The sequence below is a fragment of the Acytostelium subglobosum genome (genome assembly GCF_000787575.1).
Source record: "Acytostelium subglobosum LB1 DNA, scaffold: scaffold40, whole genome shotgun sequence".
In the NCBI taxonomy this organism is placed as follows: Eukaryota; Evosea; class Eumycetozoa; order Acytosteliales; family Acytosteliaceae; genus Acytostelium; species Acytostelium subglobosum.
This window is the reverse complement of record NW_012236493.1, coordinates 14,649-37,720: the sequence shown is the minus strand read 5'-3', so window position 1 is coordinate 37,720 and position 23,072 is coordinate 14,649. Positions and strand designations below refer to the sequence as shown.

General features: G+C 43.9%; 12 protein-coding genes across 12 annotated transcripts; 7 read left to right on the top strand and 5 right to left on the bottom strand.

Annotated features, from left to right (window-relative positions):
• Positions 1–861: 861 nt before the first annotated feature.
• On the bottom strand, positions 862–2,520 carry SAMD00019534_122590 (hypothetical protein; the record flags this gene model as incomplete). The annotated part of the gene is made up of 2 exons (XM_012892474.1): positions 862–1,900; positions 1,964–2,520. The coding sequence occupies 2 exons, from the start codon at positions 2,518–2,520 to the stop codon at positions 862–864; spliced, it is 1,596 nt and encodes a 531-aa protein (XP_012747928.1).
• A 2,464-nt stretch (positions 2,521–4,984) lies between these two features.
• Positions 4,985–6,191, top strand: SAMD00019534_122580 (hypothetical protein; the record flags this gene model as incomplete). The annotated part of the gene is made up of 2 exons (XM_012892473.1): positions 4,985–5,690; positions 5,770–6,191. 2 exons carry the CDS (start codon positions 4,985–4,987, stop codon positions 6,189–6,191), a joined length of 1,128 nt encoding a protein of 375 aa, XP_012747927.1.
• A 107-nt stretch (positions 6,192–6,298) lies between these two features.
• SAMD00019534_122570 (hypothetical protein) lies at positions 6,299–7,438 on the bottom strand (the record flags this gene model as incomplete). Its single annotated transcript, XM_012892472.1, has 1 exon — positions 6,299–7,438. The coding sequence occupies one exon, from the start codon at positions 7,436–7,438 to the stop codon at positions 6,299–6,301; it is 1,140 nt and encodes a 379-aa protein (XP_012747926.1).
• Positions 7,439–8,204: 766 nt separating this feature from the next.
• On the top strand, positions 8,205–11,194 carry SAMD00019534_122560 (hypothetical protein; the record flags this gene model as incomplete). Its single annotated transcript, XM_012892471.1, has 6 exons — positions 8,205–8,711; positions 8,784–9,014; positions 9,091–9,876; positions 9,938–10,298; positions 10,372–11,049; positions 11,142–11,194. The coding sequence occupies 6 exons, from the start codon at positions 8,205–8,207 to the stop codon at positions 11,192–11,194; spliced, it is 2,616 nt and encodes an 871-aa protein (XP_012747925.1).
• A 700-nt stretch (positions 11,195–11,894) lies between these two features.
• On the top strand, positions 11,895–13,004 carry SAMD00019534_122550 (hypothetical protein; the record flags this gene model as incomplete). The annotated part of the gene is made up of 3 exons (XM_012892470.1): positions 11,895–12,165; positions 12,251–12,349; positions 12,529–13,004. Coding segments are annotated over 3 exons (846 nt in total), but the record flags the coding sequence as incomplete, so codon positions are not given.
• A 407-nt stretch (positions 13,005–13,411) lies between these two features.
• On the top strand, positions 13,412–16,030 carry SAMD00019534_122540 (hypothetical protein; the record flags this gene model as incomplete). Its single annotated transcript, XM_012892469.1, has 6 exons — positions 13,412–13,796; positions 13,871–13,980; positions 14,068–15,000; positions 15,073–15,324; positions 15,391–15,610; positions 15,681–16,030. The coding sequence occupies 6 exons, from the start codon at positions 13,412–13,414 to the stop codon at positions 16,028–16,030; spliced, it is 2,250 nt and encodes a 749-aa protein (XP_012747923.1).
• Positions 16,031–16,363: 333 nt separating this feature from the next.
• Positions 16,364–17,536, bottom strand: SAMD00019534_122530 (hypothetical protein; the record flags this gene model as incomplete). The annotated part of the gene is made up of 3 exons (XM_012892468.1): positions 16,364–16,417; positions 16,490–17,314; positions 17,402–17,536. 3 exons carry the CDS (start codon positions 17,534–17,536, stop codon positions 16,364–16,366), a joined length of 1,014 nt encoding a protein of 337 aa, XP_012747922.1.
• Positions 17,537–17,787: 251 nt separating this feature from the next.
• On the top strand, positions 17,788–18,477 carry SAMD00019534_122520 (hypothetical protein; the record flags this gene model as incomplete). Its single annotated transcript, XM_012892467.1, has 2 exons — positions 17,788–17,944; positions 18,008–18,477. 2 exons carry the CDS (start codon positions 17,788–17,790, stop codon positions 18,475–18,477), a joined length of 627 nt encoding a protein of 208 aa, XP_012747921.1.
• A 195-nt stretch (positions 18,478–18,672) lies between these two features.
• On the bottom strand, positions 18,673–19,656 carry SAMD00019534_122510 (hypothetical protein; the record flags this gene model as incomplete). Its single annotated transcript, XM_012892466.1, has 3 exons — positions 18,673–18,904; positions 18,974–19,510; positions 19,622–19,656. 3 exons carry the CDS (start codon positions 19,654–19,656, stop codon positions 18,673–18,675), a joined length of 804 nt encoding a protein of 267 aa, XP_012747920.1.
• A 1,103-nt stretch (positions 19,657–20,759) lies between these two features.
• On the top strand, positions 20,760–21,599 carry SAMD00019534_122500 (hypothetical protein; the record flags this gene model as incomplete). Its single annotated transcript, XM_012892465.1, has 4 exons — positions 20,760–20,813; positions 20,907–21,036; positions 21,094–21,159; positions 21,244–21,599. The coding sequence occupies 4 exons, from the start codon at positions 20,760–20,762 to the stop codon at positions 21,597–21,599; spliced, it is 606 nt and encodes a 201-aa protein (XP_012747919.1).
• SAMD00019534_122490 (hypothetical protein) lies at positions 21,600–21,803 on the top strand (the record flags this gene model as incomplete). The annotated part of the gene is made up of 1 exon (XM_012892464.1): positions 21,600–21,803. A coding segment is annotated over one exon (204 nt), but the record flags the coding sequence as incomplete, so codon positions are not given.
• Positions 21,804–21,830: 27 nt separating this feature from the next.
• On the bottom strand, positions 21,831–23,066 carry SAMD00019534_122480 (hypothetical protein; the record flags this gene model as incomplete). The annotated part of the gene is made up of 1 exon (XM_012892463.1): positions 21,831–23,066. A coding segment is annotated over one exon (1,236 nt), but the record flags the coding sequence as incomplete, so codon positions are not given.
• Positions 23,067–23,072: the final 6 nt, after the last annotated feature.

Sequence of the window (23,072 nt, the reverse complement as noted above, 5' to 3'; positions counted from 1 at the left end):
CAATGGAAAGCTTGAAACTCGGGAGTGCAAGCCAAGTACACACGTGTAGCGCGAGATCTCTGACTTGTATCAAGTCCGTTCATCGCCGACACTAAGATCCAGTCACTGCCTATGGCAGTGACGGGACGGGTCGGGACAAAAGAGACAACCCATATTGAAGAAGCCTCGCTATGCGCTGGGAGGGGTAGGGCGCGAGGCTTCTGGGGGTGGCGTTGTCTAGGGATTCGTGTGTAGGTGGACGAGCTCTCTCGGTATTCTGCAGCTGACCAAGTAGAACCGCTGGTTGTGTTTTCGTTACAACAAAATCAACAGAGGATCTACCATGTGCAATGAGCGTGTATATTACACGCCCATGCTGGTTGGTTGGAGTTGGGGGAGGTGATGGAAGGTGTTTGGGTGGGGGTTGGTTGGCTGGCATTAAAGCCATTTGGGTCCAAGATGAAGGATATTGACCAAAGGTCTAGTTGACATAGCAAAGGGGGTTGAGGTGAGGGTCGGCGGGAAGTAGTAGGCTGGTTGGTTGGTTGGTTGTGAGTTGGTGGATAGGGGAGTAGGGGGAGTTGAGTGACTGAGACGGGAGCAGAGGAGGAGAGGCGTAGGCTTGCAGCGATAGCATATTGCATCGAGCAATCCCACTGGTCCAGTGGCGTCGTTTGAAACTATATGGCAGAAAGAAGGCAAATAGATAATCCATTATCCTGTTCTTCCATTGGAATCAATGAGCGCACTGGAATGTATAGTACGAGTGTGCAATGTCGATATTCGACAATGCACCAAGTAGTGGGACGTACGGCGAGTGGGCAGACTCGTCGTCGTCGTCGTGGTGGAGCTCCTCTAGATCTCTCTCGGGCTCTCACGCTCTCAGTGACGGTTGTGCTTCAACATCTCCAATGTCTCCAAGATGTTTTCCAGACTGTCGCGCTCCGAGTTGGCTGGTGCGTGCGACGAGGCGGTGGATTGGAGGAGAGAGGAGATGCTGGCACTGGCGGTGGCGGCGGCAGTGTCTTCTTGGCTGGCAAGGGTGACGGCGGTCACGCTAGTCTTGCTTGGCAACTGTGGCACGAGCTGATTAGGAGAACCAGACGACCTGATATCGTCGTCCTTCTCCAGACAGCCGGTGATTCTGATTCTGACAGGAAGAAGGCATTCAACCCTCTCGCGCTGCAGCTTCTCAAGGTTGGCCTGCTCTTCCTTGGTGATCTCGTTGCCATTGGAGGAGAGTGTGAGCACCTTGATGACCTTGTCGATCTTGCGCAGGTAGCGGTATGGCCATTTCCTTCTGGTGCACTCCTTGAAGCGCTTGCAGAGCATGGACTCGGAGATGCCAAGACGAGCGGCGGCCTCCTTCTGGGGCAGTACAAGGAGATCGGTGATGTCGATGTAGTTTGGATCGGCTCCAGAGCTCTGGGTTGGCGATACTGGCTCGTTGTCGGAAGAGGAAGAGCAGACAGAGTGGGGCGACGAGGGCTCCTGTGAGTCAGAGTCGGTGGACTGGTCCTCATCCTTCTTGCGCTTGTAAGAGCGAGACAAAACAAGGAATGGGGAGGATGTGGCGCGAGCCAACTGCTGGCCTTGCTCGTAGAGGGTAAACTCGAGGCAGAAGGATTGGTGGTTGTGCTTGGAGGATACCTCACAGACCTTTAGCTTGTTGAAAACGACGACGCCGTTGCTTCTGTCAACGTCTTGTGAGAGGATACCTTGGAGGACATCCTGGCGATCCTCGGATTGCTTGGCGACGACCGGGTGTGAAGATGTGTGGTAGGTCAACTTGGCCTGGACTGTCAGCTGGCCTGATGTTCTCGACAGCAGTTCAGAGTCAACAGACATATATGGTGATGGATTGATGTATCTATTGCTGATGACCATCTCGGAAGGTTGTCTAACGATTGTTATGTATTGTCTAAGAGGGGAGATATTAGATATTGATTGATTCAAAATGGAATATATGAATGTTGCAACTTACTTGTTGTCAGCTGATTGTTGTTGTTGCTGCTGCTGAAGTTGCTGTGGTGATTGGCTGCGAGGGGCATCTACACACTTGAGACTCTCCAAGAGGAAGTTCTCGCGCTTCTTGATGTTGGCAAGCTCTTGCATCCATTGGTGCACCATGTTGGTGTTGGAGTTGGCAGAGAGTTGTGAAGGTGTCAAAGGAAGACGATGGTCCATTGGGGACGATGGAGGTGAATAGCAGAGAGTTGATCCGTTGCTGGCACTGTTGTTGCCAATGTGAATGGCCGATGTGGACAATCTTGGTACACGTGGCTCAAATTGTTGGAAGGAGGTTGTGTCATTGCTGTATTCGTCGTCGGTGGCGGGGTTGAGGATGTCCATCAACTTGGAAGTTGACGATGGAGATGTTGAAAAGGAGGAGGAGGATGAAGAAGAGAAAGATGGCTCACTGAAATGTTGAATCTTTAATTTCTTATTGCTGCTGCTGCTGCTGATTGTGTCCATGGTGTTTGTTGTTGAATTTACAATGAAGGGATTGTTTGTGAAGAAGGATATGCGGTCGCCCGACATGTCATGAGATAGAAGGGAGTGCAGGGAAGAGCCTCCGAGCGATGGTGTAATACCAGTTGATTGTAGTACTTGGTGCATTATTGTATCTCTGTCTATTCTATTTTAAATGTAATTTGTTTGTTAATTAATGTAAACTGGTTATTATTATGTACATGAAGGTATTAAGTGTATATTATAAATATGATTTGTGATTGTGATAGATAATGACAGGTGCAATGGGCACTTGCACTCTTCACCATAAATATGTGATGACAAATTATTGGATATATATATATATATATATATATATATATTATATGTACAATGTTATTATTTGTAAATGTATTTGTATTTGTGGACTTGACTGGTCAATGCTACTCCTCCATGTCCAATTAAATTGTCTACAACAACTAAACTAAACTAAACTAAACACTAAACTAAACTATGAAACTAAAGAGTCATTGATACACACACAACAACAACATTCAACAACAACACGTGAATGAGTGAGTGAGAGAGGGTAGATGAGAACAAGTCCGCTCACATTGGAATTGAATGGAATTGAAATAACAACAACACACACACAACACTATCTCTTTCTCTTTCAAACACAACAACACACACACACACAAAGGAATGTGAATGGATAACCCCCATCCCCGCCAACACCATCCAACACCATTGTTGTTGTAGGGGTGTTTATGTGTTTGTGTGGGGGTTGGCGGGCATGTATCACATGTGACTCAATATTTTTTTTTAAAATTCACAACAACAAGAAGAACAAGAAGAGGGATAACAACGTCATTGCTGGAAGGAAAGGAAAGGAAAGGAATACACTCTATCTCTTTGTCAACGTCAATGTGTGTTGGTGTGCGTGTAGATGGAGTTGGTTTGTAGATTGTTGTTGTTGTGAAGTGATTGTGAAAGTGATATTATTAGAGCGCAAACAACAACACACCAAAACAAACATACGATAATAAACAAAGAGGACAAGAACAACGACAAATAAATATTTGATTGACTTAGTTTGATCAAACTTACCTCGAATATATATATTTGATTGATTGTTGTAGATGGAGGAGGAAGGAGGGTAAAAAAAAATAGTATAATATATAATATAACTAAACTAGGATAGATTCTTTCATATATTCGTTATTATTTATTTATTCTGATGATGAAGGTAGGTGATGAAGTGAATAAACTAAACAATAATAACTAACTGTTCTGTTTCGAAATACAAATAAATAAATAAAGTTATAATGTGATAGAAGTTGGGATGGAATGTGAAATGGATGGTATTGAGATCATGTGTTGAAGACATCACAAAGACGTCTATTGTAAGTTGGAGGATTGAAGGGAAGACATCGCACAAACGAAGCCACTTTTCCATGTGGTTGTGATTTTTTGTGAGTCAAGACAGAAATTTCATCACAACCTGTCGGTGGTAGTGTGTGTGCGAGTAGGGTGGTGATCAGCTGCCTCAAAGTTTGTGTGAATAATGGTGTGAACGATGCCCATAAGTAGAAAACCATATCACTGACCTATCTCCAGACATAGACATCCATGGCAATAGGGAGATGGCCCATTGAAATTTCAATTTTTAAAGGTATGGATATTTTTATTAAATTAAAAATAAATTAGTGGAGGCAAGCAAGAGCCTCTTCAAAGCCAATTCATTCAAATTGGATTGCAGTAAAGGGGGAGTTTAGTTTAGTGGTTATTTGTTTGTTGGTGATTGTTGACCTGGTGTGCAGATATCTATACCCTGGACAAAGGCTACTTAAGTAGAGAGTAGGCCTCTTTGTTGGGCAGGCATTGTGTGGGTTGCATTTATTGGCGGAACGGGTCAATAGTTTGGTCAAACATGATCTTTCCAGATCTTGTTTATCTTTATTTATTTATTTATTTAGTTAACTATAATTCTAAACATTTATTAATAACAATTCATATCTTTGCATAATACTGGCTGTTTGATTGATTGATTGATTGATTGATTGATTGATTGATTGATTGATTGATTGAATAAATGATCATCAAGATAACCAAAGAAGGTGTTGGTTCAATTAGTAGTCTTTGTTGAATGGAAGTTGTTGGTAAGATGATTAGATCTAGCTTGAATAAAGATACATTTATAAATTGGAGGAGGAAGAAGTAGTGCTTTAGGCAGTCTGGCGTTCGTTGGACCACGACCCGCCTGGGTTGCCTCAAAAACAACATAAATAATTTTTCATTTTTTATTCGTTAATTTCATCATCAAGACAAAGTGTGTGCGTTTGATTTGAGTTGTTGAGTCAACAAGAAGAACCCTAACTTGACAAGTCAATTCATTACCTAAACTCACATGTGAGCGATAGAGATACAGATATATACATATACAACAGAGAAAATGAATTTACGAAACATCATATCAAGACGTAAAGGCAAACATTTACACTTGGCATTGATTGTTTTCATGTTGCTGTGTACTTTGCTGGTGTATATACCAATGCGTCGATCTGGGAACGAGTCGGATGTCGCGCATCAACAAAATGGACAACAGCAACAACAACAACAACAACCACAGAGACGTGCAAATGTTGAGGGCGACCGGGTACTCAGGAGAAGCCCAGAGGAGGAGTCCATGCGACAGTTTAAGCGCAAGCCCAAGGCAGAGTTCTTCCACGGTCTGGTGGCCACATTCAAGACGCAGCCATTCTATCACAGTGCATCATTGGAGCACAAGGACAAATACCATGTCACAATCGTCACGCAGTCGTCGGTTGACCGTCTCGACAGGATCGCACTGATGGCCGATCGCTGGCGCGCGCCAATCTCGGTGGCATTGTTCATTCGCGACGTCAATGACGATCTTCCCAAACTCGACAAGATATTGTCCAGCAACATATTGCTGCGCGAGTTTGCCGACATTCATCTGCTGCATGCCAACAAGACACGCTATCCAGTGAACAATCTGCGCAACCTGGCCATCACCAACTCGCGCACTGACTTTGTTTTGCTGATGGACGCAGACTTTATCATCACGGCTGGCACACACGACTATATGTTGCCATACATCAAAAAAGTACAGGAGACTGGTGAGAAGGTTGCCTTTGTCTTCCCATCATTCTCATCATCCTACCAGCCAAACCTATTGCCAGATGACAAGGCATCATTACTTGAACTCATCAATAAGGATCTGGTATCGCCATCAAGTATGTATCATCACAATCATTCAATCAATCATTCAATCAATCAATCAATCATGTGACTGACTCCTTCCAACACAAACAGATATGAGGTATTGCCCAAGATGTCACTCACCAACCAATTACAATCGTTGGTATAAGGAGAGCGAAGCTTATGAGTTGGAGTACAAGTGGATATACGAGCCATACTTGATGTTCAACCGCTCGCAGTCCGAGCTGTTTGACGAGCGCTTCAAGGGCTACGGCTTTGACAAGAACTCACAAGTGTTCACGATGGCTGTCATGGGCTTCAAGTTCAAGGTGCAGCCCGCATCATATATCATTCACATCAATCACGAGCAGTCCAAATGGGATGGCGAGGAAGAGATCAACGAGCAACAATGGGATGCCCTCAGGGTCTTGTGCGACATGATACCCAGTGTCAAGACACGCTACGGCTACGAGGTATCCAAAAAGGTATTCGACGAGCCGCTGCCCGCTGAATGCTACTCCGACCAGCATTGGTAGTTGTCTCATTCAATTATGTACAATACCAACAAATATATACAACCATTCAATCAATCAATCAATCAACTTAATATGCATGATGATCAATTTTTATTTGGACAATTCGATCAATCAAAGAATGAGTACATTGCATTCCACATTGCTGCAGTCTCTGTTGGCTGGTTGTATGGATCGACGTCGTCCAAGAGCCAGACGGCAACACCACCGACGCCAAGTTTCTTGGCAGCTTGCACCTTGATGGTGAGCGAATCGGGGTTGTCGAACCACATCTGGCGCACGGTGTTGGAGCTTGTGTCGACAAAGTTGAAGAAGGGGGTCTGTGTCACGTCGTCCCATTGCATGCCGCTGGTGGTGATCGATGTGTTGAGCAACGTTACGATCTGGGAGTAGGTCAGCTGGTTGATGTAGAAGGACTGCCAGCGGTAGGTCGTGTCGTAGTAGCAGTTGCGCGTCTCCAGGGTCATGTTGCTCTGGCAGGTGTAGTTGTAGGCGTACCAGGGGTAGCCGTTGATGATCTTCTCGGGGGGCACGTGGATGGCCAGGTAGTCGGAAGTGGCCGAGACCAGCTCGGGCAGGTCGCAGTTGGCGCCGGCCAGGCCGTTGATGTTCATGTCGTAGTCCATGACGATCATAATGTCGCTGACCTGTGACAGGCCGAATGTGTCGTAGCAACGGTTCCAGTAGCAGTAGGGGCCGGGGGCCAGGTCGATCGAGACCTGGTAGCCGGCGTTGATCTGCTTGAGTTGGTAGGCGAGCTCGATCATCAACTCGGTGAACAATGCCGACTCCATCGACTGGTTGGCAAAGAGGGTCGCTTCAAAGTCCATGTTGAAGCCGTCGTAGTAGTTGTAGGTGACCTCACCAATGGTGTTGGCTATAAAGATCTCCTTGTAGGTTTCGTTGAAGATCTGGGAGACGTCGAAGCCGACGCCGACACTGATGCGCGCGCCAGCCGCGTGAGCCTGGCAGATGATCTGGGGGTCTGGGTCGGTAAACATGATCAGGGTGGTCAGGTGCGCCAGGTTGTAGGTGGTCCATGCGTCTTGGGCCGTGGTGAAGCCGACAAACTCCTTGCGTGGTCCAATCGTCAGTGGATCACAGAGCGAGGCGTTTGAGCAAGGGCATGTCTGTGTCCCTCTTTCCAACTTGTGGTGATGTGGTAGCAAAGGTGCACGTCTAGGGTTGTTACCAACATGTTTATATCCAGAAGGTGTTGGTGTTGATGAGTGGACCATTGTGATCATCATCATCATGATCACAAGTGATCCAACAACAATATTTGTTGTTGTTGTGTATCTCATTATTATTTGTTTGTAAAATATATATTGAGTAAAGTAAAGTAAAGTAAATTGAAATGGAGTTTGATTGATGTTAAATTAACAGGTGGTAATGCAATTGTATTGCTGTGATCATCACATCATTAATTTTGATTGACCTTGGTTGAAAAAAAATGGAACATCTATCCAATCAAAAAATATCTTATTTAACATGTTTTTGTTTTTCCTCATCGAATATTTTATAATATTCTTATGATTATTAATAAATACATAAAAGATATTTGGTTTACTATGATTTGTAATATTATTAATCATAATCTGTTTCTAAATGTTTGATAGATATTCCCGATTGATGAGCTCAAGAAGGACCTGATTCCATAATGACGAAGGTGGGGAGTTGAACTCCCAACAAACAGAGAATGAAGGTGTTTTGGTTTTTTTCAAAAGTAGATGTATTGTTCTGTTTCCAACTTTGTCAACTGCAAACGACTACTACCTCGAACAAACAACAGTATCTAGTATCTTCGAAGACATCTCAATAACACTTACACTTACATACATTTAAATATAGATATATATATATATATATATAGATATAGATATATTTATATATGATTACAACAACACAATCTCATTCAATCAATTAATCAACCATTCATTCATTCATTCTTGAATTTGTCTCGACTAGCCATCCCCAATAAGTGACACGTTAGTCTTTGAGATGAATAGACAGTTTATGACATCACATCTGGACGATGAGGGTAGTCCAGATATACAATCAGAGCACAATGATTACTTTGATAGCAACCCTTTCATGAATGATCCAATCAATACACAACAACAACATCATGCACCTCTGACAACATCAAGTCGGCATAGTATTCAATATAGTAATAATAATAATAATAGTAACAACAATAGTAATAGTATACATCATCTTCATTTACAACATAACCAACCACACCAACAACATCAACAACAACAACAGATGGACTCACCAATAATGATGTCCAACAGGAATAATGAGAATGAATATGACAATGACAACATTGATGAGGACATGCGACCAAATGACGATGATGACCATCATGATAGTCACAAGAGTTCAGGTCTCACTCACTCAAGAGGCAAGCACACCTTCACCGAGCTTGAGAAGGTCAAGATGTCCAAGTTCGAATCACTCGATTTCCCCATCATCGACAACCAGATCATGCGCGACTTCCAGAAAAAGACGACCATATTCGTAAGTGCTGATATTCCTTATGGTACCGCCACGATGTCCGACTAACATGTACTACTACTACTACTACTTCAGAGTCACATGCTAAAAACATTCGGCAAGTGGGCGATATGCTTCACGATCGGAGTTGTCGTAGGCTGTGTTGCATACCTTGTGAAGCAGTCTGTTGAGTTTGTCAATGAGTTCAAGTTCAGCACATCCGAGAGATATACTGAGGAGGGCAAGAAGATCCCAGCCTTCTTTGTATACTACTCAATCAATCTTTTGTTTGGAGTACTTGCATCCTTGATCATCATTCCAGTCGGCGTAAGTCCATCCACTCGTTGGTCCATCCATTCAATCATTCACATCACTTACTCACTCAATCAATCAATGAATCTAGCAAATATCCTCAGGCTCAGGTATACCCGAGGTGAAGGGCTACCTGAATGGTATCCGTATCCCACAGTCAATGAACGCCAAGACATTGATTGGTAAGGCAGTATCACTGATATTCGCTTACTCCTCTGGCCTGGTGCTCGGACCAGAGGGTCCAATGATCCACATTGGTAGCATGGTCGGTGGTGCCATCGGCCAGGTCAAGTCCAAGACATTCAAGTGGTATCCAAAGCTGTTCTGGAGGTATCACAATGACCGCGATCGTCGTGACTTTATCAGCACTGGTGCTGCCGCTGGTGTGGCCGCTGCATTCGGTGCGCCAATCGGAGGCGTGTTGTTTGGCTACGAAGAAGCCAGCTCATTCTGGTCCAAGCAGCTGACTTGGAGAACCTTCTTTGCGTGCCTGATAGCAACGTTCACGACCAACCTCATTCTGCAGGGCTTCCAAGTGCAGGTTCACGACTATGGTGTGCTGACGTTTGGCTTCTCCCAAGAGTATCTCTACCGCTACTCTGAGCTGCTGGCCTTTGCCGCGCTGGGCGTCATTGGCGGTCTGTTGGGCGCCTTCTTTGTCTACCTCAACGTGCGACTGAGCAAGTGGCGCTCAGAGTTCTTCTCCAAGCTGCCAGTGTACACACGTGTGCTCGAGGTGGTCCTGGTCGTCACACTCACCTCTGTCACCCTGTTCACTGCTGCTGGCGTCACTGGTTGTCGCGAACAAAGTCTCGTCCACAACACCACAATCATCCCTAACCAGAACATCACATTCGTTAGACTCTTCTGTGAAGAGGTATGTATAATATGGAGCAGCGGATGATGTTCACAGTATACTAATACCTCAGCTCGATTAGGATCAATACAATGACATGGCTGGCCTCTCATTCAACACGATGGATGCAGCACTCAGACTGCTGTACTCTCGTGCCGTCAATCTATTCTCAATACCAACATTGGTCGTCTTTACATTCATCTCGTTCATATTGGCAACGATCACATCGGGCTTGATGCTGGCAAGTGGACTCTTCATTCCAATGATGTTGCTCGGTGGCACCTTTGGCCGTCTCGTCGGACAGCTTGGCTCAATCATGTTCAGTCATGCCAACCCTCCCATTGACCCATCCATCTACGCCATGGTAGGCTCATCAGCAATGATGGCCGGTTTCTCCAGAATGACCATTTCTCTGGCCATTATCGTTGTGGAACTCACTGAAGGTAACGATCACAATCAATCAACATTCAATGGAATCATTCCAAACAACATAGTATTAACACACAATTAATATAGGTACACAATATATGCTTCCAGTTATATTATCAGTTATGATTGCCAAGTGGGTCGGAGATATATTCAATGAATCAATCTATGAACACTTGATGGAGTTGAAGTGTTATCCTTATTTGCCAAGCCAGCCGCCAAAGTCAATGATCAAGCTGGGCATCACCGATGTGATGAAGACCGAAGTGGTGACACTGTTCGAGGTGGACAAGGTGTCTCGTATAATGGACGTCCTGCAATCCAATCAGCACGCAGGCTTCCCCGTTATCGAGAAGCACAACCCCAAGACAGTGGACAGCGGCGACTACTCAGAGGACGGCATCTACTGCGGCATGATCCTGCGATCCCAACTCATCATCCTGCTCAACTATAAGATATTCACGCAGGAGCAACAACGTCTGCCCAACAACTTCAAGCGCGGCAAGCACCAACGTCGTTGGGGCAAGGCCACGGACTATGGACACATCCCCGCCGACGGTCGCATGACCTACCAGGTCATGACACAGGCGTTGGCACGTCACTTCCCGCCCATCAACCAGATGGGTATCACCAAGGAGGAGATGGAGAACATGTACATAGACCTACGTCCCTACATGAACCTCAGCTCAGTAGTATCCAACGAGACCTTCTCCTTCAGTGAAGGTTATCAATTGTTCAGAACAATGGGTCTAAGACATATGCCAGTTGGTAAGTTATACGTGATTGATTGATTGGAGTGATGGGACAGCACTCAACTAACATGTCTTCAATCAAACTCCACCTGCACACACTCAAACTAGTTAACAAGCGAAACGAAGTTGTTGGTATTGTTACAAGGAAGGACTTGCTTTAGATTACTATTACTACTCTACTCTTTTTAGATTGAGTACCAATCACACAAGGATAAACGATGATTTGGTTGGTCTTTATCTCTATCTATTATTCATTGTCCTGCGAGAAAGAAAGAAATTGAAGTAATAACTTAATTAAGATCTGCCAACATTGAATGAAAGGTTGGTTGCATCTGGGCCCATTGATGACGATGGATGGGTTTGGTCGTCTGTTCATATAACTGGTAAATCTAAAACAATCATTAATCATTCAATCATCTCCCTTCATGTCTTTTGTTTCATAATGACCAAACCCATCCAGAAGCCACCCAAAGGTTGGTTGGTTATTGGTTTTTTGTGAGAGATGGCACTCACAGGTGGACCTGATTGATAATTTCAGTTAGTTATTATTCATCTGAAAAAGAGGAAATATCTGATTGATCAAGGTGGTGATTGCCCTATGTTAGCTATGGTGGCTTGGCAACAACAAAGAACTCACTCACTGACTTGATCTGCTGGTCCAATCCAATCAAGCCACTCACTCAACCCAGCTAGCCAGCCAGGCAGTCCAGTCCGTTCCCTCTGTGATAGTGTGTGTTGTATGAATGATATCGAACAATCAATTAATCAATCAATCAATCACTTGTTGTAAACATATAGATAAATACTATCAATCAAATATATATATATAATATTTATATAAATCCCCTTGTTGTAATTTAAATACCCAACCAACCAAATAATAATAATATAATAATGTCAGCTCCATCAAAGTGTGAAGAATGCGCCAAGAGCGTCTACCCATTGGAGGCCCTCACTGCCGTCGGAAAGTCGTGGCACAAGCACTGCTACAAGTGCGCTGAGTGCAAGCAGGTTCTTACCCTGAAGACTGCCCAGCCACATCAGGCCACCGGCAAAATCTACTGTAACACTCATATTCCAAAAATGGTCGCCACTCAAGTCGCCGACTCTGTTGCCATCAAGAATGCCACCAGTATGTATCAATCTATTCATTCATTCGATAAATCAATAGATAACTAACATCTCCAAACATTCAATCAATCATTCAATCAATACAGGTGCACCAAAGGTTGCCTTGGTCAACAACCAAAAGAGAGGAGATGATATGGAGGCACCAATCCAGACTGCTGACACTATGCAGTTGAACAATGCCAGAAGTAAGAGATTGAATGGAAGAGGTGGAAGAGATGGAGGAAGAAAGATGGAATGAAGGTCGATGGAAGGAAGGAGGGAAGGAAGGTAGTGGACTCAAACAATCAATCAATCACATTCAATCGATCAATCAACAACAATGGACATGATGGATATTAACATTTTGTTATTATTATTACTTTAGATGCACCAAAGGTCGAGCGTCTCCCACCTCACCTCAGAGAGGACCAGCACGTCAAGCCAATTGCCACTCTGGATATGGCACACACCAACGCCTTGAACAGACCAAAGTTGGCCACTGTAAATAACCAAGTATACGGAGTTGATGCCCCAATCGGAGGCATTGACGTCACTCTCCAGAACGCCATCAAGGCCCCCAAGGTCGGCACTGTCAACGAGCAGCTCAGAGGCACTGGTGACGCACCATCCCAGGTTGCAAGTCTCACCACTCAGAACGCCCTCAACGCACCAAAGGTTGGCGCCTTCAACGAGCAGATCAGAGGCACTGGCGACGCCCCATCCCAAGTGCCAAGCGTCGTCACTCAGAACGCCATCAACGCACCAAAGGTTGCCTCATACAACGAGCAGATTAGATACGCACCAGCCAACACCTCTGTCGGTGACCTGACCGTCTCTGTTGCCGAGGTTGAGCTCGCTGACGAGTAAACCCGCTTGCTTCCATGCCCGAATGATCAATCAGTATAAACACCTCGGTGACATGTATTTACATCCATGTTACCAATCAATCCAAATAAATGTGATAAGACCATCTGGTCCTTAACAGGGCCTTATTTATTCCCCCAACCCTGCCTAGGCCTACCCTACCCTGTGTACAACAACAACAGCATCATTAGCTCCAGGAGCGATCACTTCAACAGCATGAGTATGACCAACATGCCAACCCTCACTCACCCCATTAGATTGGCGAGTTTGGATGTTGAACTTCCCTTGGCGCCTTAGCTCTCTTTGCGCAATGTGCTTACACTCAAATGAATGAATGAATGAACTGAACTCTGATGACATTCATTCATTCATTCATTGTGATATATCTGAATGATTCGATCAAGATGTCATCACTAGATGATAATTATATAGACGATGGTGATGATGAACTGACAGCAAATGACGATGATGATGAATACTATTACAGCGATGCAAAGACACTCGAGTCAAGGTCATCATCATCACTCAAACATAGAGGTTCATCATCAAGGACTCGTCACAGATCACATACCCAACAACAACAAGATGATATACAAAGACAACAACAACGAAGAAGAGGAGGTCAACAATTAGGATTCTTTGACAATATTATTAGAGAGTTGGAGTCGATTGGAGCGTCTCTATCATCTACATTACTCAATCTACTAAGGAATGTGCGACTCATGTCCTATGCATCACTAATCATTCACTGTCTATCAATATATCTTCTATTCACTCTTCCTTCAATGGGTATGTTGTTCATGAGTCACTCTTGTCACATCACATGATACTAACTTCAATGACAATGACAATGACAATGACAGGCTCCAACACTTATGTGTCTGAGAAGAACCTTCAATGTACAGTTACACCATTCATTACCAATACATTCTCAGAGAGTGCATTGGCCTACGCCAATGAGTTCAAGACCAAGGTATGCTATGCTGTAGCACCGCAAGCAACCAACCAATCACTCAATCAGACCAACTTACTAAGACTTTCAACCACCCTCCCGACATAGTTCCCAAGTCGATCAATTGGTAGCAAGGAGAATATGGACAGCGCATTGTGGATAAAGGAGAAGATGATTGAGATTGGCGCAGACGCGCAGCTGCACTACTTCAACTCATCGTTTGGAAGGACTGGCGTCAATGTCGTGGGAGTGAATCGCGCCCCTAGATCATTGGGCACGGAATGCTTCGTGTTGTCCACGGCCTTTGATCAATGGCATAGCCCTGGCGCCGTTGGCTTCTTATTGGCATTCCTGCAGTATCTCCAATCGACTTCGTGGCAGGCTAGGGATGTACTGTTTGTGATCACCAGCGAGGGAGGCGAGCTCAATGGGGGCACGGCGATGGACATCAGTGGCATCTCAGTGTGGACACACGACTACCATGCGTCACCGATACGCACCAATCAGTCTCCCCAGCGCAGAGGATGGACGGACAGCGACGACGGCCGTCTTATCCGCTCAGGATACATCTATGGCGCAATCGCCCTGGATCGCGTTGGCAACAGTGGCATGGAGAAGTTGGTCGTCTATCCCGAGGGCCTGAACGGCGCGCTCTCTAACCTGGACATCATCAACGTGTTGACCACCACATCGTACTTGAACGAGATGCCTGCAGGCATCGTCACGCAGGTTGGCGAGGAGGAGGATGATGGATCACTCTTTGGTCTGCTGGTGTTCATGTGGAACTCGGCCCTGTCAATGCCACGCTCCAACCATGCAGTGTTCACCAAGTATGGCATCAACTCTGTTGGCGTCAGCACCTATGCCGATCACAACATCTGGGACATGTCATTCATGAACTCCCCATTGCACAATGAACTCAACTATCAACAGAGCGTCAATGACTTTAACACCCTAGACAATGGCACCATGTTCAAACTTGGAAAGATCATTGAGACCTCACTCAGGCATCTACATAATGCTGATGAGCAGTTACACCAGGTAAGTACCAGTTGACGGAATCATTCCACAATCAATCACTCACACAATCAATCAAACGATCAATCAATGTAGAGTTTCTCCTGGTATATGATGGCTGGCGCAGTATTCTTTATCGATCTTGGACAGGCACTGTTGCCTCTGATCTTTTTATCAGTTTCATTATTCATTCTCCTGTTGTCCTTGATTACCTCGGTCAACAATATCAACTACAGCGTAATACGTTCACTGCCATGGTTCATCTCAATCCTGGCCTTCTGCCTGATGGAACTGTGCTTGCCAAGATTCCTTGCATCCCTAGGTCTTATACCATCTAAAGATTTGAATGTAAGACGATACCGAGTGATCAATCGTTGACTCATATCTAACATCGATGCCATGTCACACTCATAGCCATCCAATCTCTTGGATATCAATATGATTACACACCTTGGTATAGATGATCAGATCATTGTTGTATCGGGCATCTACATTGTTGGATGTTTTATCATTTACATCGCAGTGCTCAGACCTGTTGCCAACTACTTTAGCGCGATGCTATCAACAGTCCAGACCATCAATAATGGTGATGATAATCATAGTTGGGCAGGTCTCCAAACAATATTGATAGCCTGTAAGTTATTGGCGATCGTCCAAACACAGCACTGGAACTCGACTAACAATCAATCAATCAAATCACACAGACTACTCATTACTGAATCTAATGGGAATGATGCTTAACAATCAATTCGCCAATCTATTCATATGCATATCATTGCCAACTTTACAACTGACAACATTGTTGCTGTTGGGCAACTATCATATGATATTCCGAATGATATGGATGCTCTTCTGTCTGCTGTCACATCCACTGGTGCTCCTGTTCGAATTGTGGGGCACATGGTCAGTTGGCTGGAAACGTATGATCATTGGCGTGCTTGCCGGACACGAATGGGGATTCCTGCTCTGGACATTCTTCATCATCCTATTGCAGCCACTCTGGATTGTAATGTTCCGGTTGCTCTTTGTCACTGGTGCAAAGAAGAAGAAGTAAACGAATAATGATTGAATGATTATTACATTAAGACAAGTTTGTTCCTGATATATCATTGTGCCCAACGACATATCAACCCAACATCGATGGACATACACAACATGTGGAACCAGTGGTAGTATGTCTTGCAAGATATGTCATGGTCACTGGCTAGTTGGTTGGATGTCACCATCCTCGCCAACAGTCTTCCTCTTTGTCCTTTATTCTACAATCAGTGCACTTGTCATGAGATAGACGAGTGCGTTATTCGTCGTTGCTATTGTTACCTGATCACTCTCTCATTCACTCTCTCGCTCTCTGTTGTTGATGTTGCTACTGCTCTCACTTTCTCTCTCATTTCGATGCTGACACGTACGAGTTGTACACCTGAGTTATGAATTGATCGTCCTGTGATGTATGAATGGATAGGATAGCGTTAGTAAGTTAAGGAATATCTTGGATGGGCGATCAATGACTTACGTTGACAAGCCTCTTTAAAACCTCTCTTAGTTGGTCCTTGGTCAATGATGCTGTTGTGGCTGCTTGAAGTGGCGCATTGTTTGGTTGGGTGGCGTGATGATGGTGGTGTTGGTGATGCTGATGTTGATGATGCTCGCTCTCCAGAGTGCTGACACTGATGCCTGCGTGTGTAGCAGTGGGAGATGGCACATGATCGGTTGGAACATGCAGACCAGGTGGCTTCAACGCCACACTGCTCATCAGCTTGGCGAGGATATCCGATGATTCTTTCGATGGAGGTGGTGTTGTGCGCTGGGGTGGAGGTGTCTGTGTCGTTGGCATTTGTTGGTGTTGCTGCTGCTGCTGGAACATCTGAGGCTGGACCAATGGTTGCACTGGAATTGGTTGGGGCATTGGCTGCTGGGGCATTGGTTGTTGTGGCATTGGGTGAGGCATTTGCTGTTGCATCATCGCCTGCATCATTGGCTGCATCATAATGTGTTGCATCATTTGAGGAGGGGGTTGCGGCATCGGTTGTTGTTGTAGCTGAGGCGGCTGTTGATGTATGACTGGGGGTGGTGCACGGGGCAGCGACAACTGCTTCTGTATCTCCTTGAGTTGGTTAAACAATCGCTCCTGCTCTGAAGTCTCATAGAACCAGATGCCATTAATGCTCTCTGTGTTGTTCTTGTAGATTAAGTATGGTCCTTGACACTTGATCAACAGTTTCTCATTTACATCCTCCACCAGATTCTTTGTCGACAACCTATTCAACACGACCAATCTTTCATAAGGTTCCTCCACACGTCTAACAATAAACAATGATCCTTCGACCTCTCTTCTATGCTATAATAGTGGTATAGTTGTGATCTAAGTGTCAGAGATTGATTGATTCATTGATTGTTGTATTGATCCATGATCTAATGTTCATACCCATTGTTGAGATTGTTCATCAAACTTATAGACAGCGACATGAGTGGATGTACCCAAGACCTCAACAATCTTGTTGTCAATACGTTGAAGTGCAGTCAAGTTCAACTGTTGTTGGGAATTAGCTTCTCTGTTCATCAATATATATATCTATATTTGTTGTAAGTATTTATAAATGAATGTGAATAAATGAATAAATGAATGAATGATTGAATGATCGTGTTGATGATCTTCACTCTCTTCCAAAACTGGTGCCAAACACCCGAAAACAGTTTCAAACACAAAGACACACAAACAAAGAGTTACGAACAACAACAACAAAGACGAGTAAGACGAGTAGGACATTAGATTAGTATATAATAACGATGGTGAGATTAAAGTCAAGATATATGTTGGTTGAATTGATATGGCATCAAGAAGAGTCACCAATTAATGGAGTACCAAGACCTCTATTATCATCTACATGGTGTCAAGCATTACTGGGGCAGAAATGTCGAGATCTACTTGGTTCAGTTACAGCACATGCATTCCTCAAGTCTCTAAAGTGTACGTCATATCATATCAATCAACTACATTCAATCAATCTAACTAACTATCAATCATATATAGTTATTTATTGTAACTCTGCTACAAATATGATGATCATAAGATGTAACTTTGAATGGCATAGGGATTTCTGGACTGTATTGTCAATGATCACAACGTATTGTGGCTTTGATATATACTTTAGAGTGCTACATGTGGCTGGCTCAATCAAGTCTATACATAAGGCAAGCATTCGTCTGTTGGACAAACCTATCATTATGCCAATGTTCAATGCTGTGCAGGCTCAAGCTGAACAACTTGGAATGACAATCGACAATGACAACACTGTTGTCTCAACATCAAATGTGAATGTCGAGTCTGGATTAGAGGTCAACATATCGAATTCAGATGTTGAAGACAATGATGGTGATGATGATGATGATGATGTGAAGATGGATGATGAGCCAAAACGACAAACAAAGAAGGGGCAACAGTTGCCAACAGGTGGACAAAGCAAAAAGTCAGCGAAACAGAAGCAGCCTGCGAAGAAGTAGTCATGTCTGTCACTGGTGGCCCATCACATACTACACATACTCTCTCTCTTGAGGGAGCTGATGATGGAGGGGGGCACTCTCTTCATCGTCCAATCAATCAATCAACCAATCAATGACTAAGTGGATACGAACAAATATACATACATTGGAGTCCAAGATCTTTAGAGTTTGCTTGATGTTATTTGATGATGGATGCTAGAACCATCTAAAGAAAGAGCCTGAAACTACATAATTGTAAAGACAGTAGATGATGGAAGCATAGACAAAGAGTGTGATAATGGCATGATTGCACTTGCCTGCTCCCTCGAGCGGCTCAAACTTGGCTGGTGGTGTCTTCATCGATTCGACCATACAGTTCCTAGTTCGCTCCAACAGCTCGTCCACATTTGCATCATCGTCCACTTGGAACGGAGGTAGGTATCGCAAACTAACAAACGTGAGGGAGAAGGAGGTGTTAGTTACCAGCCAAGTATCTACAATATGCATGCATGCTTACAATATCTTTCCAGAGTTGGGAAGGAATTGATAGACGGGCCAGAGCTCATAGCTTCCAAACACACAGACTGGCGCTATCATTGCTTTGGTTTGGAGTGCCATGTGGAAGGGACCCTTCTTGAATGCTTGGAGTGTGCCGTCACGTGACCGAGTGCCCTCGGGACTGATGACGACACAGGTGTTGTTGTCCTTGATGCGTTTGGCCGCCTTGTTGATGGCACTGACCGCTTGGTCGCGACTGAAGCGGTCGATTGGGATGTGGCCGACCAGCGCACTGAGCGGGAAGATCATGGGCAGCATGTAGAGCAGCTCCTTCTTGAAGATGAACTTTGTAGGCAGCGGAGTGACGGTCAGGATGGCCATGGGGTCGATCGTCGAGCTGTGACTATACAACAGTATCGTGGGTTTGTCCTCGCAGGCTTTTAAGTTCTCATCGCCCTCTGTGACGATCTCAATGTTTGCAATCCACAATGTTAAGAATGCCCACAGTCTACTGATCACCTCCAATGGATACATATGCTTGGCAATACCCAATGCTCTATATATTGGATTAAGTACAATAAATACTAAAGGTATAATTATCCATACCAAGGCTGTGATTATGACGTGTCAATGAATGATCCTTCTTTGCTCAAGTAAATCAACTTACTTGTAAGAGTGAATACCCAGACCAGTGATGTACATAGTCTAAACACTTTAATCAAGAAGTTATCCACACGTATCTTGTAACCGTATGGAGACAAGAATGGTTTAGAGACTTTTGACTCTCCATTAGTTGTTTGTTTTAGTTGTTGTCGTTGTTGTTCCTATTTCTTGTTGTATTTGTGTCGTTCATTATGTTGGTGAATGAAGTGATATATTGATTGATTGATTGAATGATTTGATTGACTAGTTGAAGAACTGACTATATCTTATACTATTGGTGTTTATACACGCACGACACCTTGTCGCAAAGGAAGGAGGCTAGCATGTGATTGAAGTGACAAAGGAGACTTGATGTGAATGAAAGAATGTCCATTAAGGGTGCGTGACTTGGTTGGAAGGTGTGGGAGGGTTTTCATTCGCCTTTGTCTTCAAACTAAGATAGATGGGGTGATACCCACATAAGGTGAACACGACTCGACATCACCCCACAAAATTGGAAATAGATATTTATTTATTCGGCTTTGCTAATGGATGTTCCATCCTTTTAATCATTCAATCAATCAATCAATCAAGGTATTTGAATATTGAGTGCAACTACAATACGAAGATGAACGAACAATGCTGCGATATCCGACTCCATAATCGGTTGATTTGTAAACTTACCTTGATTGCTAGTGTTGTTGACATTCGGCACCCCGCCATCAAGAAGACTCCAACCTAATTCAAAGTCATCTTTCACATGTTATTGTTGGTATTGACCTGAACAAAGTCAAAGGAGATGATGTATTCCTCTGGCAAATGTTTGAAAGTTTGATTTCGATGACCAAATTAATTGATAAGAGACCTGGAGTAGTGATCCAGGTGGTAATCCAGACTAAACAAAGTATCTTAAATAAATATCCAAAGAATATATTATAAATAATATAATTCTATTATTTACTTTATTTCTTCCCAAACAAACAGGAACTTGACTTTTATTGAAGTTCCACCACACTTGAATACCCACTTCGTGGGAGCTATTCGTGTTCATTCATGAATCCTCAATTGGATTGAGTGTCAACTTGTTGTAATTCATTCTATTCACACACTATTACTATTACATAAATACATATATATATAAACATAAATAATAATTAATCAGAATGGAGGATAAGAATTATAAAGTATTATTGATTGGAGATAGTGATGTTGGAAAGGTATTTATCTAACTCAAAGGTGACTCACACTCATTGAATATGACTGTTCACTAACAACAATAACAACAACAACAACAACAATAATAATAATAGACATCAATTGTAAAGAGATTCTCTGATGACACATTCGATGATGATATCTTATGTACTATAGGTGTGGAGTTTAAGATGAAGTCGGTAGAGGTCGAGGGCAAGACAGTCACTCTATGTATATGGGATACAGGTAGGTAGAGTAACATTTAACATCATTAGTGACTATACTAACATGTTAATATCTAAGCTGGTCAGGAGAAGTTTAGAGCATTGATTAGTTCATACTATCGTGGTGCACATGGTATAATATTGAGTAAGTGAATGCGCGACACGACATAATGTCCATGCACTCACTCACTAACTACAATGATAACAACAACTACAACAACAACAACAGCATACGATGTAACAAAGAGAGAATCATTCAAGAATCTACAGTATTGGTTGAATGAGGTTGAGACATTCGCCACAAGACCAAATGTTGTAAAGTTATTGGTTGGAAACAAGATTGATAAGGAGAACAGAGAGGTATCACGTGAGGAAGGTTTGGAGTTTGCCAAGAGCAAGGCGATGTTCTTCATAGAGTGCAGTGCCAAGACCAAGATTGGCATCCAACAGGCTTTCGAAGAGTTGGCTCACAAGATACTCGAGACACCATCACTCACCGATGACAATGATAACAAACGTGGAAAGGTCAAGACAGTATCATCAGATGAGGAGTCTCAACAGCAAGGAGGTGCATGTGGATGCTAGATCACTTACTCACTCATTCTCATTCATTCATTCATTCACATTACAACTATACATACACACCAGAGTGAGAGAGAGAGAGTGCGTTTGATCATCAACAACAACAGCAGAAGTATACTAGTGCACTCTCTTTCTCTTGACTTAGTCGATTTCAATAACAATGTTAGACATGATGGAAGCCAATGCGCATTCCCTTTCATTTGTACATATACATATATATTATATTTATATAATCAATGAGTAGGGGTCTTCACATTGATTCCTTCCTGGATCGACAATGGCATGCTTCCTTGGATAGCTGTCATAATTCTGGATGAACTTGTTATATAGCCTGTACAGGTCGCACATTGCATCGTTGTGCTTAAAGAGCTCGCCCCACTTCTTGACGATCTCAATGTCTTCGCGCCATTTAAAGAACTTGTGATACTCTGCATCATTCTTGTCCAGATAGTTTAGGTGATCGACCAACTGCTTGGTCGTATTGAAGTCGTTGACATAGACATATGATCCAGGTGGCATGAACTGAAGAGTGGTCTCGTGGCCCATAAACACGGGCACGACGCCATGCAGCAGACTCTGCACGGCCTTCTCTGTGATATAATAAGGACAATTACTGTTCTCCAATGCAAAGTAGAACTTGTAATGCGATATGATCTCCGACTTGACTCTGCCATTACCAGGGTTTTGCCTGTTGCCCTCGGGCGGCAGATCGATATTGTGTAGACAATCTCCGTAACTGTCCACATGCATCCTCTCCATCACGCGTCGCATAAACTTGAGTCGCTCGCTCTCCGCGGTCGAATGAACGTCCGAGATCTCCACGCAGTAGCTGTTGAACCATGAGCCCACCTTGCCCGGCTCCTTCAACGCCATCAGCGTGTCAAAGTTAAACGGGCTCTTCAACTCATTGTTGTAGAATTCATCATAGACATCGAATCTGAAGTAGGTCTCTGTGATGTCGCTGTAGGGCGCCGCGTACCCTATCGTCCAGTTGAAGTACTCGATGCAGCCGGGCACGCGATAGCACCAGCCAAAGTAGTGCGGCGGCGTTTCAAGACCGTACATCACCGTGACCATCGTGTCGGGATGGGGAAGGGTGATTTTCCAGTTGCTGTTGTCCTTGGGCAGGTCAGAGGCAAAGTAAAAGAGTCCGTTCGATTCGCTCAAACGGGACATGTCGTTCGACATCTCGAGAACTGTGGTGTTGTGTCCACATGTGAAGTTGCCTGCCTTTGGTGAAGGTTCGCCCCACTCTGTCGTCGCGAATATAAATAGTAAAGGCTTGTCTTTACTCAATCCCCAACCAGCTGTCGTCGCTGTCGTCGTCGTCATCGTCGTCGTAGTACTATGTTGATTCGATGTAGTTGTAGATGATCGTTCACCTGAATTATATATCAACATTGCTGTGAGTGCCAATGACATTACAAACAGCATAATAAACATTGATTTAAGGTTTGTTATAGATTGCATTGTTGT